Raw genomic sequence first — 13,712 nt, 5'->3', positions numbered from 1 at the left:
AAGTATCCAATGCCTTTGGCTGTGAAACAAACCCATATTATCAGGCTTTCTCCACTGAACTTGACAGTTCCTTCAATTTCTCAATCCATTAGTCCCCTTTTCCCTTGTTTCTTTCAGACCCATATGCACCCATCAAAGCCCAGTCTATTGACTTTCACATCATTGCTCCAATTCACACTTTTCCAATCTTCTACTGTCCACTGTTTGTCCTTTTTTGCAAACTCAAGCCAACGCTTCTTATGACAATATTGAAATTAAGGCTTCTTCACCTTTTTTCGGGCCACCATTCCAGACTTGTGTAATGCGTGTCGCACGGTGCTTGGATGGACGTCTTGCATCTCACTATTACAAAGCATACAAGTCACCTACACTGCTGTGTTTGTTGCGCCAGAACTGACAGCCCTTGTGATGACCCGACTTGTTGACTCTGATATTTTGCCTGGACGTCCACCTCTTGGCTTTGGAATGGATGGATGGACTTCATTTTGTATTATTCTAACTGTCATGGCACTCACGTGATGCAGTTTGGCAATCTTCTTGGCCGAGATACCGCTATCAATTAGCTGGATGATGCTGTTTTTCTTTTCTTGGGAAATGTTATTCATGGCTGCTCCTGGATCGAACCAGTGACCTTTCACTTGGGAATCAACCTAATAACACTCTAAGCTATTAGGGAATGTGAGAACAAGAAGAAAGAAGAAAAAAATTGTTCCACCACAAGGAGCAAAACAGTAACAATGCAGTTACATGACAAAAATCTGCATAACAAATCATATGCTAAATAGTTCCAAGTCCAGTTTATGTATGAGATAGCCAAGATGATTGTCTATAAAATGATGGTAGTCTCGTGTTCTAAGCTGTAGTGGATGGTGAGATATGGAGCCTGAAAGTCAAAGTTCAATCAGTGTTACCCTTTTGCTCATCAGTATATATATATATATATATTGTAGGAAGGCGCAAGGGTCAGTACGGAAGGTATGTGTCACCGAGATCCCTTGCCTCGGTGAGGTAAGAGACAGTGATTTTATGTGTCAGCGGCAGCTAGGGCTGGCTGACATGGTTTTGCTTTTTAGTATGGCTGTAAAGCCGATCCGGGCCGGCTCTTACTGGAGCAGCCAAAGTGCAGGGTGGGTGGCTGCTCCCCACGTTCCAGGCTGGGTCTTGGTTTGGGCTATAAAACACAGGCAGCACTGTCAGGTGGTAGGAATTTACTCCTCTCTGACAGTGAAGCTCTGTCAGTCTCTGTGTTGGTCAATAGAAAATCCAGCAAGCCGCCAATATGTTGCAAACTTCTTCTTTATTGCTCAGTAAAGTAGATTATTTCAAAATAACGCGTTTCGGCATGTAGCCTTCATCAACAGATATATCTCAAATTCACAGTGACTCTTATATATACACATCAATTAAGCAAAGTGACATCATCCACCCCCTTATGGGCGGGAACAAAAAATAAACCAACCGATTTCTTGGTTTCACTATAGCATGAGAACACATATAACATAGATTTTTCACAATCACTATCGAAAATAGCAAATCAGCGAGTCGATAATGTCTACAATAAAGGAAAAGAAAAATTATTCGAATCAAGCAGTACGAAAAAAACATACATATAATCTCATAATCTCACAACCTCATAATCGCGATTGAGACCCCTGGGATACAATGTATAAAGCGTATGTATCCTGAAAGCTTCTCTACGAAGTAAAAGTTTTTTTATATCGCCTCCTCTCCTAGGTCTCACAATTTGTTCCAAAACCTGAAACCTTAACTGAGATATAGAATGTTTACATTTATCGAAGTGGTAAGGCAACGGTAATAATAAATTTTTGGTCCTAATGGTGGACTTATGCTTGCATATCCTATCCCTCACTGTTTGCAAAGTTTCGCACACATACGCAAGCCCACATGGGCATTTGATCAAATAGATCACATTTTTTGACTCACAAGTGAAAAAAACCTTCAATCTTGATGGCCTTTCCTGTGTGAGGATGATATATCTCAGAACCTTAATAAATATGAGAACATTGAAGACAATGCAGGCATGGAAATGTGCCTTTCTTTATTGTCCTCAATGTGCTCTGTCTCAATATTTTCTTTCTACTCCCTAGGTCTGCATGGACTAATTTATCTCTCAGACTAGGGTTCTTTTTGTTGCAAATCAATGGTGGTCTTTTAAATTCCTCTACACCTGGGTACGCTTTTGCTAAAATACTCCAATGTTTCTGTGTTGGGACCTGGGAGTTTGGGCCTGGGTAAAGGCCTGCTACCTTGTTGGCGTGAGAGCAGGTGGTTTCTTCTATGTCCAAGGACTTCTGCATTGCTGCATGGTGTTAACAAACACCAGACTCAAGGTGACTGTTTTCCTTGAAACTGACTTTTTGTTTTGCTTATCTTATGTGTGAATCAACACCGAACTGTTTAAGTTAAAGACGTTGTCGTTGCCTCTATACTGCGTCTGCACGCCTGTCTACCAGAGCAAATCCCCACAATATATATATATTTATATATATACTTTAACTACTCCACAAGAAGACAAAAAAGATAATTTTTTAACCATTTTTTCATTTTAATAAGCACAAAAAATCTGACAGTGCAGTATGTTTTTAAACGGGCCATTTGTTACCACTACAAAATAAAAATCAGAAAGTGTATAATGAGCTCACCCCTCCAGGCAGGACTGTATATATATATATACAGTCCTGATCAAAAGTTTAAGACCACTTGAAAAATGGCAAAAAAATCATATTTAGCATGGCTGGATCTTAACAAGGTTCCAAGTAGAGCTTCAACATGCAACAAGAAAAAATGGGAGTGAGACAAAACATTTTTTGAGCATTCAATTAAATGAAAACAACGAATAAACTGAAACAGGCTGTTTTTCAGCTGATCAAAAGTTTAGGACCACACCTCCAAAAAAAAAACTAAACACCCCCAAAACAGAAATCCAACTTCCAAACATGAACTCAGTAATGAGTAGCTCCGCCGTTATTGTTTATCACTTCAAAAATTTGTTTCGGCATGCTTGATGCAAGCGTTTCCATGAGGTGAGTGGGAACACTTCTCCAAGTGATGAAGACGGCCGCATGAAGGCCATCTACTGTCTGGAACTGTTGTCCATTTTTGTAAACTTCCCTTGCCATCCATCCCCAAAGGTTCTCAATTGGATTTAGATCAGGGGAACACGCAGGATGGGCCAAAAGAGTTATGTTATTCTCCTGGAACAAGTCCCTTGTCCTGCGGGCATTGTGTACTGTAGCGTTGTCCTGTTGAAAAACCCAGTCGTTACCACACAGACGAGGGCCCTCAGTCATGAGGAATGCTCTCTGCAACATCTGGACATAGCCAGCGGCCGTTTGACGCCCCTGCACGTCCTGAAGCTCCATTGTTCCACTGAAGGAAAAAGCACCCCAGACCATTATGGCGCCCCCTCCACTGTGGCGCGTAGAAAACATCTCAGGTGGGATCTGCTTGTCATGCCAGTAATGTTGGAAACCATCAGGACCATCAAGGTTACATTTTTTTCTCATTATGTTTGGTGCTCTCTTGCAAAGTTCAAACGAGCAGTTCTGTGGCGTTCAAGGAGACGAGGTCTTTGAAGACGTTTTTTGTTTTTGAAGCCCTTCAGTCTCAGATGCCGTCTAATGGTTATGGGGTTGCAGTCAGTACCAGTAGGGGCCTTAATTTAGGTCGAGGATCGTCCAGTGTCTTGACGGAAAGCCAATTGGATCCTCAGGCTCAGTGCTGATGACATTTTTTTGGGTCTTCCACTTTACTTTTTTGTTCCATAACCCTCAGGATCATTTAAGAAATTCCAAATGACTGTCTTACTGCGTCCCACCTCAGCAGCGATGGCGCGTTGTGAGAGACCCTGCTTATGCAGTTCAACAACCCGACCACGTTCAAAAAGAGAGAGTTTTTTTGCCTTTGCCATCACAACGTGTGACTACCTGACAGAAAATGATAATGAATCCACATCTTTGCACAGATTTGGCCTTTTAAAGGCATGTGGTCCTAAACTTTTGATCAGCTGAAAAACAGCCTGTTTCAGTATATTCGTTGTTTTCATTAAATTGAATGCTCAAAAAATGTTTTGTCTCACTCCCATTTCTTCTTGTTGCATGTTGAAGCTCTACTTGGAACCTTGTTAAGATCCAGCCATGCTAAATATGATTTTTGGCCATTTTTCAAGTGGTCTTAAAGTTTTGATCAGGACTGTATTTTATTAGAGCACTCAGTCTTTTTGGGTATGAGTCTATCAGCATGGCACATTTTGACTTGGCAAGATTTGCCCACTCTTCTTTGCAGAAACAATCCAAATGTGTCAGATTGCGAGGGCATCTCCTGTGCACAGCCCTCTTCAGATCACCCCACAGATTTTCAATCGGATTCAGGTCTGGGCTCTGGCTGGGCCATTCCAAAACTTTAATCTTCTTCTGGTGAAGCCATTCCTTTGTTGATTTGGATGTATGCTTTGGGTCGTTGTCATGCTGAAAGATGAGGTTCCTCTTCATGTTCAGCATTCTACCAGAAGCCTGAAGGTTTTGTGCCAATATTGACTGGTATTTGGAACTGTTCATAATTACCTCTAGCTTAACTAAGGCCCCAGTTCCAGCTGAAGAAAAACAGCCCCAAAGCATGATGCTGCAACCACCATGCTTCACTGTGGGTATGGTGTTCTTTTGGTGATGTGCAGTGTTGTTTTTGCACCAAACATATATTTTGGAATTATGGCCAAAAAGTTCAACCTTGGTTTCATCAGACCATAACACCTTTTCCCACATGCTTTTGGGAGACTTCAGATGTGTTTTTGAAAAATGTAGCCTGGTTTGAATGTTTTTCTTCGTAAGAAAAGGCTTTCGTCTTGCCACTCTACCCCATAGCCCAGACATATGAAGAATACGGGAGATTGTTGTCACATGTACCACACAGCCAGTACTTTCCGGATATTCCTGCAGCTCCTTTAATGTTGCTGTAGGTCTCTTGGTAGCCTCCCAGACCAGTTTTATTCTAGTCTTGTCATCAATTTTGGAGGGACATCCAATTCTTGGTAATGTCACTGTTGTGCCATATTTTCTCCACTTGACGATGACTTTCACTGTGTTCCATGGTATATCTAATGCCTTGGAAATTCTTTTGTACCCTTCTCCTGACTGATACCTTTTAACAATGAGATCCATCTGATGCTTTGGAAGCTCTCTGTGGACCATGGCTTTTGCTGTGGGATGCGACTAAGAAAATTTCAGGAAAGACCAACTAAAGCAGCTGAACTTTATTTGGGGTTAATCAGAGGCACTTTAAATGATGGCAGGTGTATGCTGACTCCTTATTAACATGATTTTGAATGTGATTGCTTAATTCTGAACACAGCTACATCCCCAGTTATAAGAGGGTGTGCACACTTATGCAACCACATTTTTTTTTCTTCCCTTCACCTAAAAGATTTCAGTTTGTTTTTCAATTGAGTGGTACAGTTTATAGGTCACATTAAAGGTGGAAAAAGTTCTGAAATGATTTATCTTTGTCTCATTTTTTTACAGCACAGAAACCTGACATTTTAACAGGGGTGTGTAGACTTTTTTTTATCCACTGTATGTTGTTAGTTACAGCCTTGCTACCACTGGCTACTATCCATTTACCCATAGGCAAATATATTGCTGTCACTTTGACATTATTAATGCTATCTTGGCATGAAAGATCTTGAAAGGGATTGGATACAGAATACTAGGAGACCTCTCACACACATTTTTACAACAATCTGGGCACAAATTTTGCTTATCTCTACTGATAATATATGCCTATTGGTAGAGATTCTATACGATAAGTGTTGAAGCAGTGAAGTGCTATAGACTTTATTTTGTTATCCCATGTAATACATCAACGTGCATCCTCGGTTATCTGATAATTTTATCTTTTCTTTGTTGGTGACTGGTGAGGCATTATTGGATTAGGGATACAATTTTGTTAATATAATGAATGTTATTTCTTAACATAAACCAGTAGTGGCTAGTAAACAGGCATTTTTTCCCCATAGGGAAACTGGTGAGTGAATTTATCTTTATCTATTCCACCAGCCACTAGAGATCAACAAGAAACATGGTATCTCCCTTCTTTAGGCCCTTTTCTAGGGAATTTCTCAAGCCTACTTTTTGTCTCTCAGCTCTGCACAGGCAACTAGTGCTCACTGTTTAGCCATAGTCTTTCCTCTTACTGGAAAATACTTCTATGTAAATATTCATTACAAAAGTGACACCTAGAGACAGCATACAGTGTTCCAGTACTAACCCTAACCCATACACCCAAGGGAAAACAAAAATTTTGCATGAATATTAATATTCAGACCCTTTGCTATGATACTTCAGTTCTAGGGACCTCCCATTTCCCTTAATCATCTTAGAGATGTTTCTAAAATTTGATTGGAGTCCACCTCCTGTAAACTCAGTTGACTATGCATATTGGAGCAAAAACCAAGCCACGAGGAGGAAATAAATGCCTGTAGAGCTCATAGACAGGATTGGAGGCACAGATCTGAAGAAGGGCATAAAAAAATTCTGCTCCACTGAAAGAATTCTTAAATGGAAGAAATAAAAAAAAAAACTAGAGCTGGCCACCCCATCAAACTATGCATTCAGGTGAGAAATGTCTTGGTTATAGAGGTGACCAAGAACCCAATAGTCTCTCTGGTTGAGCCATACAGATCCTGTATGCAGATGGGAGAAACTTCCATAAGATCAACCATCAGTGTAGCAATCCACCAATCTAGGCTTTATGGTTGAGTGACCAGAAAGAAGCCTCTCCTCAGTAAAATACACTTGAAAGCCTGCCTTGAGTTTGAAAAAAAGCACTTAAAGAACTTTCAAACTGTAAGAAACAAGATTCTCTGGTTTGATCAAACCAAGATTGAAATTTTTTGCCTCAATTCTAAGTGTCATGTCTGGAGAAACCTGGTACTACTCATCACCTACCCAATGCCATCATTACACTGAAGCAAGGTGGTGGCAGCAGTTTTTCAGTGTCTACGACAGGGAGACTGGTCAGGGATGAGGGAAAGCTGAATGGAACAAAGCGCACAGATATATTCCTATGAAAACCTGATCCAAAGTACTCTGGGCTTTACCATCCAACAAGACAATGACCCTAAGCACACAGCTAAGTCAACACAGGGATGGATTAGGGACAAATCTGTGAATGTCCTTAAGTGGCCCAGCTGGACCCTTGACTTAAACCTAATCAAACATCTCTGGAGAGACCTGAAAATGGCTGTCCACCAACGGACCCTATCCAACCTGATAGAGCTTGAGAGGATCTTCAGATAAGAATGGCATAAAATCCCCAAATCCAGGTGTGCAAACCCTGTGGCATCATATCCAAGAAGACTGGAGGCTGTAATAGATGCCAAAGGTGCCTCAACTAAGTACCGAGTAAAGGGTCTGAATACTTACGTCAATGCAATTTTAATTTTCCCTTTTCAATCAATTAGCAAAGATCAGCAATGAAAAAGGAGAGTGGATGGTCTGTAAGGGGTTAAATAAGCCTCATATGTGAACTGTACATGTATTCTTTCCTAGTTACAGCTGTTAAGTATGTAGAAACATCACAGCACCCTGGCCTTGTAAAGCCATAAAACTGGTGGCAAGAATCCAGTGAATAAAAGAAAATCTTGTAAAAGAAATTGTAGCATATGTGATTTCTAAAAAAAATTATGAAGTTATTTCTAGGCAAGAAATCTCTCTAAGGTATGCTTTATAGATTACTTCATACTCCTGGAGACAGACATGTACTGAATATTAAAATGTAATTTCCAGTGTATTCTACAGGGTTGCCAACCTATTCCCAAAATTGTGCGTAACCATTATTTCTTATGGACAAATCATAACGAATATAATTTATATATGTTCATATTTTATTATATCTTTTTATGGGAAAAAACTGAAGATATGACACTTTGATACAGTGTAAAGTAGTCAGTATACAGCTTGTAAATTTGGTGTGCCCTCAAAATAACTCTATACACAGCCATTAATGTTTAAACCTCTGGCAGCAAAAGTGAGTACATCCCTAAGTGAAAATGGCCAAATTGTGCTCAATTAGCCATTTTCCCATTTTTGGGGCTGCATGAGTGCTACTGGCTGTGGGGAACTACAGTTCATTGCGGGAACCATGTATGCCAACATTTACTGTGACATACTGAAGCAGAGCATCGTCCCCTCCCTTTGGAAACTGGGCCTCAGAGCAGTATTCCAACATGATAATGACCCTAAACACACCTCCAAGATGACCACTGCCTTGCTAAAGAAACTGAGGGTAAAGGTGGTGGACTGTCCAAGCATGTCTCCAGACCTAAACCCTATAGAGCATCTGTGGGGCATCCTCAAATGCAAAGTGGAGGAGCGCAAGATCTCTAATATCCACCAGCTCTGTGATGTTGTCATGGAGGAGTGGAAGAGGATTCCAGTGGCAACCTGTGAAGCTCTAGTTGAACTCCATGCCCAAGAGAGTTAAGGTAGTGCTGGAAAATAATGGTGGCTACACAAAATATGGACACTTTGCGCACTATTTGGCCATTTTCACTTAAGGATGTACTCACTTTTGTAGCCAACAGTTTACACATTAATGGCAGTATGCTGAGTTATTTTGGGGGCACACCAAATTTACACTGTTATATATGCTGTACACTGACTACTTTACATTGTATCAAAGTACTGTACAGTAGCATATCTTCAATGTTGCCCCATGAAAAGATATACTAAAATATTTCCAAAAATGTGAGGGGTGTACTCACTTTTGTGAGATACTGTATGTTGCATTTGTGGTAATTTATGAAATGATAAGAATTACAATTTCAATAACCGGCAAATGCTTGTCCAGCTTAAAAAAAGATCACAGATGCTTCAGTTTGTTTTCCAGGAAAAAAATATTTTTGGGGGACTGCCCAAGAATGTACAAGCAATTGGCAACCCTAGACTTCTGTATAGATAACATGCTGACTGCTGTTCTTTATACTCCCCTAAATGTTAACAGGTACAACAGCCTGAACAAACTGACAGAGAGCGACTTCACTGGCTTGAAGAAATTAGAGCTTCTGATGTTACATAGTAACGAAATACAAACAATTCACGAAAATGCTTTCCAGGATTTAACCTCATTGCAGGTATGAGTTGCCATATTCAGTTCAAAACATGTGAATAACAGGTATACAGGTGAAACTCGAAAAATTAGAATATCGTGCAAAAGTTCATTTATTTCAGTAATGCAACTTAATAATTAGAATTTTGTGAAAAGGTTCAATATTCTAAGCTCAAAGTGTCACACTCTAGTCAGCTAATTAATCCATACCCCCTGAGCAAAGGGTACCTGAAATTGTGATTTAGGGGTTTCATAAGCTGTAAGCCATAATCATCCAAATTATAACAAATAAAGGCTTGAAATATCTCGCTTTGCATGTAAAGAGTCTATCTCATATATTAGTCTCACCTTTTAAGTTGCATTACTGAAATAAATGAACTCTGCAGAATATTCTAATTTTTCGAGTTTCACCTGTACATGAAGAGGACGGCCTCAGGAGAAAGTGGGGTATCAAAGAGAGGGAAAAATACAAATTATGGTTAGGTTAGGGACTCAGGGATGAGTTTGCACTGACATTCTTCAAGTGTTTCAGTTTCTTATCATTATAAACTGTTGGTCAACCAAATATATGATCTCATACATAATCTCTTGTATGACAGCTGCTGGTGTCCCATGCTCACTGCTGCCCCACTTCTCCTTACAGGAGAAGTGGGGCAGTCACTCAGCTACTGTCTAGGTCCATCTGTCCATCCTTCTCTATCCAGTGGTGGTGCCAGTTCCCAGTTTCTCATGTGCATTCTGCAGGCTGCGACCGGCGCTCCAATGTGAAGCCCCTAGGCTTGTTCCATAGAGTGTGTGCATGCTCTCTTTTGGCCTCTTTAAGGGCCTGCATGAACCCGTTCAATTTCTTCTGCAGCCTATGGCTGGTTTGCCTTGGGTATATAAGTGACCCTTTGTCATGGCGAGGTGTGGGAGGGAACACCACACCAAACACAAGAGGGGGGGAGGTATATGGCCTAGAAGCTAGGGAGAGGAAAAGGTCTCCACCTCATGAATCCTAACTCTGACTGCTAACCGAATGAACGGAGCTCAGTGGTAGGACCGTTCGTTCACTGGAACCTAAAGCCTGATAACCCTGTAATGCCCTAAGGTAGTGATAGGGCCCAAAGACGACCCGTTCCTTAAGCTTAAGGAACAGAGGTCTTGACTCAGACCAGATACCAGAATGCAGGGGAAACGGCACAATACAAATACAAAGGAATGAGACACTTAACTTCCTGAAGTAGAAGAAAGAGCAGGAACACCAGAGGGGAAAATATACCAGCTCTTCCACTTGCAAATGAAGCTATACACCGCAAGGAGTAAAGGGAGTAACCAGACTTAAACGACCACTATGCTGCACCTGACTAGAGGTGTGGTCATTACCATCAACAACAAAGTGAAATTAAAAGAGGCTGTCAGATGACATCACATGCAGACAGCCTCTTCGACCTTCTAACACCGAGCCTGGGAGTGACCGTGACACCATTTCCCAGGGGGAGGGTGCCTAAGCTTTAGGTTTTCTAGTCTATAGTAACCAGTAAAGGTGTATATTCTGTCTGATCAACTGTGTACTGTACTCCAACCTGACTACCAACTATGACTTCTTGCCGCCTGCCCTGACCTTAGCCTGTTTCTCGGATTGTCCTAATGCCACCTGCCATGACCTTGGACTTGTCTTTCTGATACATTTGTACGCTGCCTGCCTTGACCTTGGCCCGCCTCCAGACTACACTTATTGCCTGATCCTTCGGTGCTTCGCACTAGTGTCTCTGACCCCTGTGGGTCATCTGCCAACCACACCAGGACTATCTCAAGAAGTAACGGTCTTAGAGTTAGCCCTAAGCCAGTTGGTTGGTACAGTGGGTCCACACCCATTGTCCATAATAGTATGCCAGAAAATGGCCCTATTACCCATAGCAACTAATCTATGGAGAAGATTTCTCAAAAGTGTTTGTAGGATAGGGAAAAATGGCACCAAATTTTTAGAAATGGCCCACATGCCTTGATATATTTGCTGTATCTTGTTAGGTATTTTACACCATTTTTCTCCCAATAAACCGCCTCATGGTTGTGGAATATATACACATACACTGACCAAAAATATAAACGCAACACTTTTGGTTTTGCTCCCATTTTGCATGAGCTGAACTCAAAGATCTGAAACATTTTCTACATACACAAAAGACCCATTACTCTCAAATATTCTTCACAAATCTGTCTAAATCTGTGTTAGTGAGCACTTCTCCTTTGCCGAGATAATCCATCCCACCTCACAGGTGTGGCATATCAAGGTGCTGATTAGAGAGAATGAATATTGCACAGGTATGCCTTAGACTGCCCACAATAAAAGGCCACTCTGAAATGTGCATTTTGATCACACAGCACAATGCCACAGATGTCGCATCATTTGAGAGAGCGTACAATTGGCATGCTGACTGCAGGGATGTCTACCAGAGCTGTTGCCCATGCAATAAATGTTCATTTCTCTACCATAAGCCATCTCCAAAGGCGTTTCAGAGAATTTGGCAGTACATTCAACCGGCCTAACAACCGCAGACCACATGTAACCACACCAGCCCAGGACCTCCACAGCCAGCATGTTCACCTCCATGATCATCTGAGACCAGCCACCCAGACAGCTGCAGCAACAATTGCTTTGCATAACCAAAGAATTTCTGCACAAACTGGCAGAAACGGTCTCAGGGAAGCTCATCTGCATGCTCGTCGTCCTCATTTGGGTCTGGACCTGACTGCAGTTCGTCGTCATACCCGACTTGAGTGGGCAAATGCTCACATTCAATGTCATCTGGCACGTTGGAGAGGCGTTCTGTTCATGGATGAGTCCCGGTTTTCACTGTTCAGGGCAGATGGCAGACAGTGTGTGTGGCATCAGGTGGGTGAGCGGTTTGCTGACGTCAACGTTGTGGATCGAGTGGTCCATGGTGGCGGTGGGGTTATGGTATGGGCAGGTGTATGTTATGGACAATGAACACAGGTGCATTTTATTGATGGCATTTTGAATGCACAGAGATACCGTGACGAGATCCTTCCTGAGGCCCATTGTTGTGCCATTCATCCATGACCATCACCTCATATTGCTGCACGATAATGCACGGCCCCATATTGCAAGGATCTGTGCACAATTCTTGGAAGCTGAAAACATCCCAGGTCTTGCATGGCCAACATACTCACCGGACATGTCACCCATTGAGCATGTGTGGGATGCTCTGGATCGGCGTATACAACAGCGTGTTCCAGTTCCTGTCAATATTCTGCAACTTCGCACAGCTATTGAAGAGGAGTGGACCAACTTTCCACAGGCCACAATCAACAACCTGATCAACTCTATGCGATGGAGATGTGTTGCACTGCGTGAGGCAAATGGTGGCCACACAAGATACTGACTGTGCACATTTCAGTGTGTTTTTTTATTATGGGAAGTCTAAGGCACACCTGTGCAATATTCATGCTGTCTAATCAGCACCTTGATATGCCACACATGTGAGCAAAACCGAAAGTATTGCGTTTATATTTTTGTTCAGTGTACATATAAATATGACTCTATTTATGACTACTCTTAGCCAGGCCCCATTTTATAGACCTTTTCCAAATCTGCAAATATAGATATAACAAAGGTCCAAGTCAAATAATCAATTGGCAGCATCCAATTTGCATATTATTCACCATGCTACTTTTTGCACACCATTATTTTTGGGGCAAAAATAATATTTTTAGTTTTTTGGTTCTAATAATACTTTTATACTTTCTTCTTGCAACGAAAATGTGCAACTTATAGTCTTTTTCACATTCTCTAGGTATTGAAAATGAGTTACAATAAAGTGAAAACCCTCCACAAGAATACATTCCGCAGTCTGAAGAGTATGGTCAGACTACACATGGATCACAATAAACTAGAAATCCTGCCCCCAGAATCATTCTACGGGCTCACATCTCTGAAACTGGTGCACTTAGAGGGAAATGAACTGAGGCAGTTACATACGGACACTTTTGTCACTTTACGTTTCATACAGATATTTAGAACATCAACTATAAAACACATCTATCTGTCAGATAACCAGTTATCATCACTGCCAAAAGAGATGTTCTTGTACTTGGATGAACTGGAAGGACTTTATCTTCATGGAAATCCTTGGTCCTGTGACTGTGATCTTCAGTGGCTCACAGAACTGGGAGAGCAATCTAGAGGTATTTTAAGCTATGTTTATAGTCATGTCAACATACACATGATCCCAATGTGAAGTAGGTACTGTATAATATTAGCACTCCAAAAGGAAGTTGGTTTTAGTAAAAGCCTTTTATTTAGGTTTCTCTTTAGTCAAGGTTGTCCACTTTTTTTAGGTCATCAATATCAGATCAGCAGGGTGGCGCAGCTGTTTTAAGAGAAAGGGAAAAATCCATCCCATTGGAGTGAATGGGATGACTTAGTCGGCGGGGTTGCCGAGAGGATAGGTGATCAATATAAAAAAAGCGGACAACCCCTTTAAATCTAAGATAACATTTATACTTAAAAGGTTTGTCTAGTTAGGACAACCTCTTTCATTAGATGTGTGCAAGTGATATCCCACCAATGTGTGAGATGGGCCAAC

The 13,712-nt window shown here is 41.4% G+C and overlaps 1 protein-coding gene across 1 annotated transcript in view; it reads left to right on the top strand.

Annotated features, from left to right (window-relative positions):
* Nucleotides 1–13,712, top strand: part of IGSF10 (immunoglobulin superfamily member 10) — a 92,692-nt gene that overhangs the window by 58,205 nt on the left and 20,775 nt on the right. Inside the window, exons 3-4 of the mRNA XM_040428102.1 lie at nucleotides 9,019–9,148; nucleotides 12,921–13,311. Of these exons, the coding sequence (XP_040284036.1) occupies nucleotides 9,019–9,148; nucleotides 12,921–13,311 (521 nt within the window). The remainder of the gene's footprint in view (nucleotides 1–9,018; nucleotides 9,149–12,920; nucleotides 13,312–13,712) is intronic.

This window comes from Bufo bufo, chromosome 4 (assembly GCF_905171765.1).
Source record: "Bufo bufo chromosome 4, aBufBuf1.1, whole genome shotgun sequence".
Lineage (NCBI taxonomy): Eukaryota > Metazoa > Chordata > Amphibia > Anura > Bufonidae > Bufo > Bufo bufo.
This window is presented reverse-complemented; position numbering and strand designations above follow the sequence as displayed.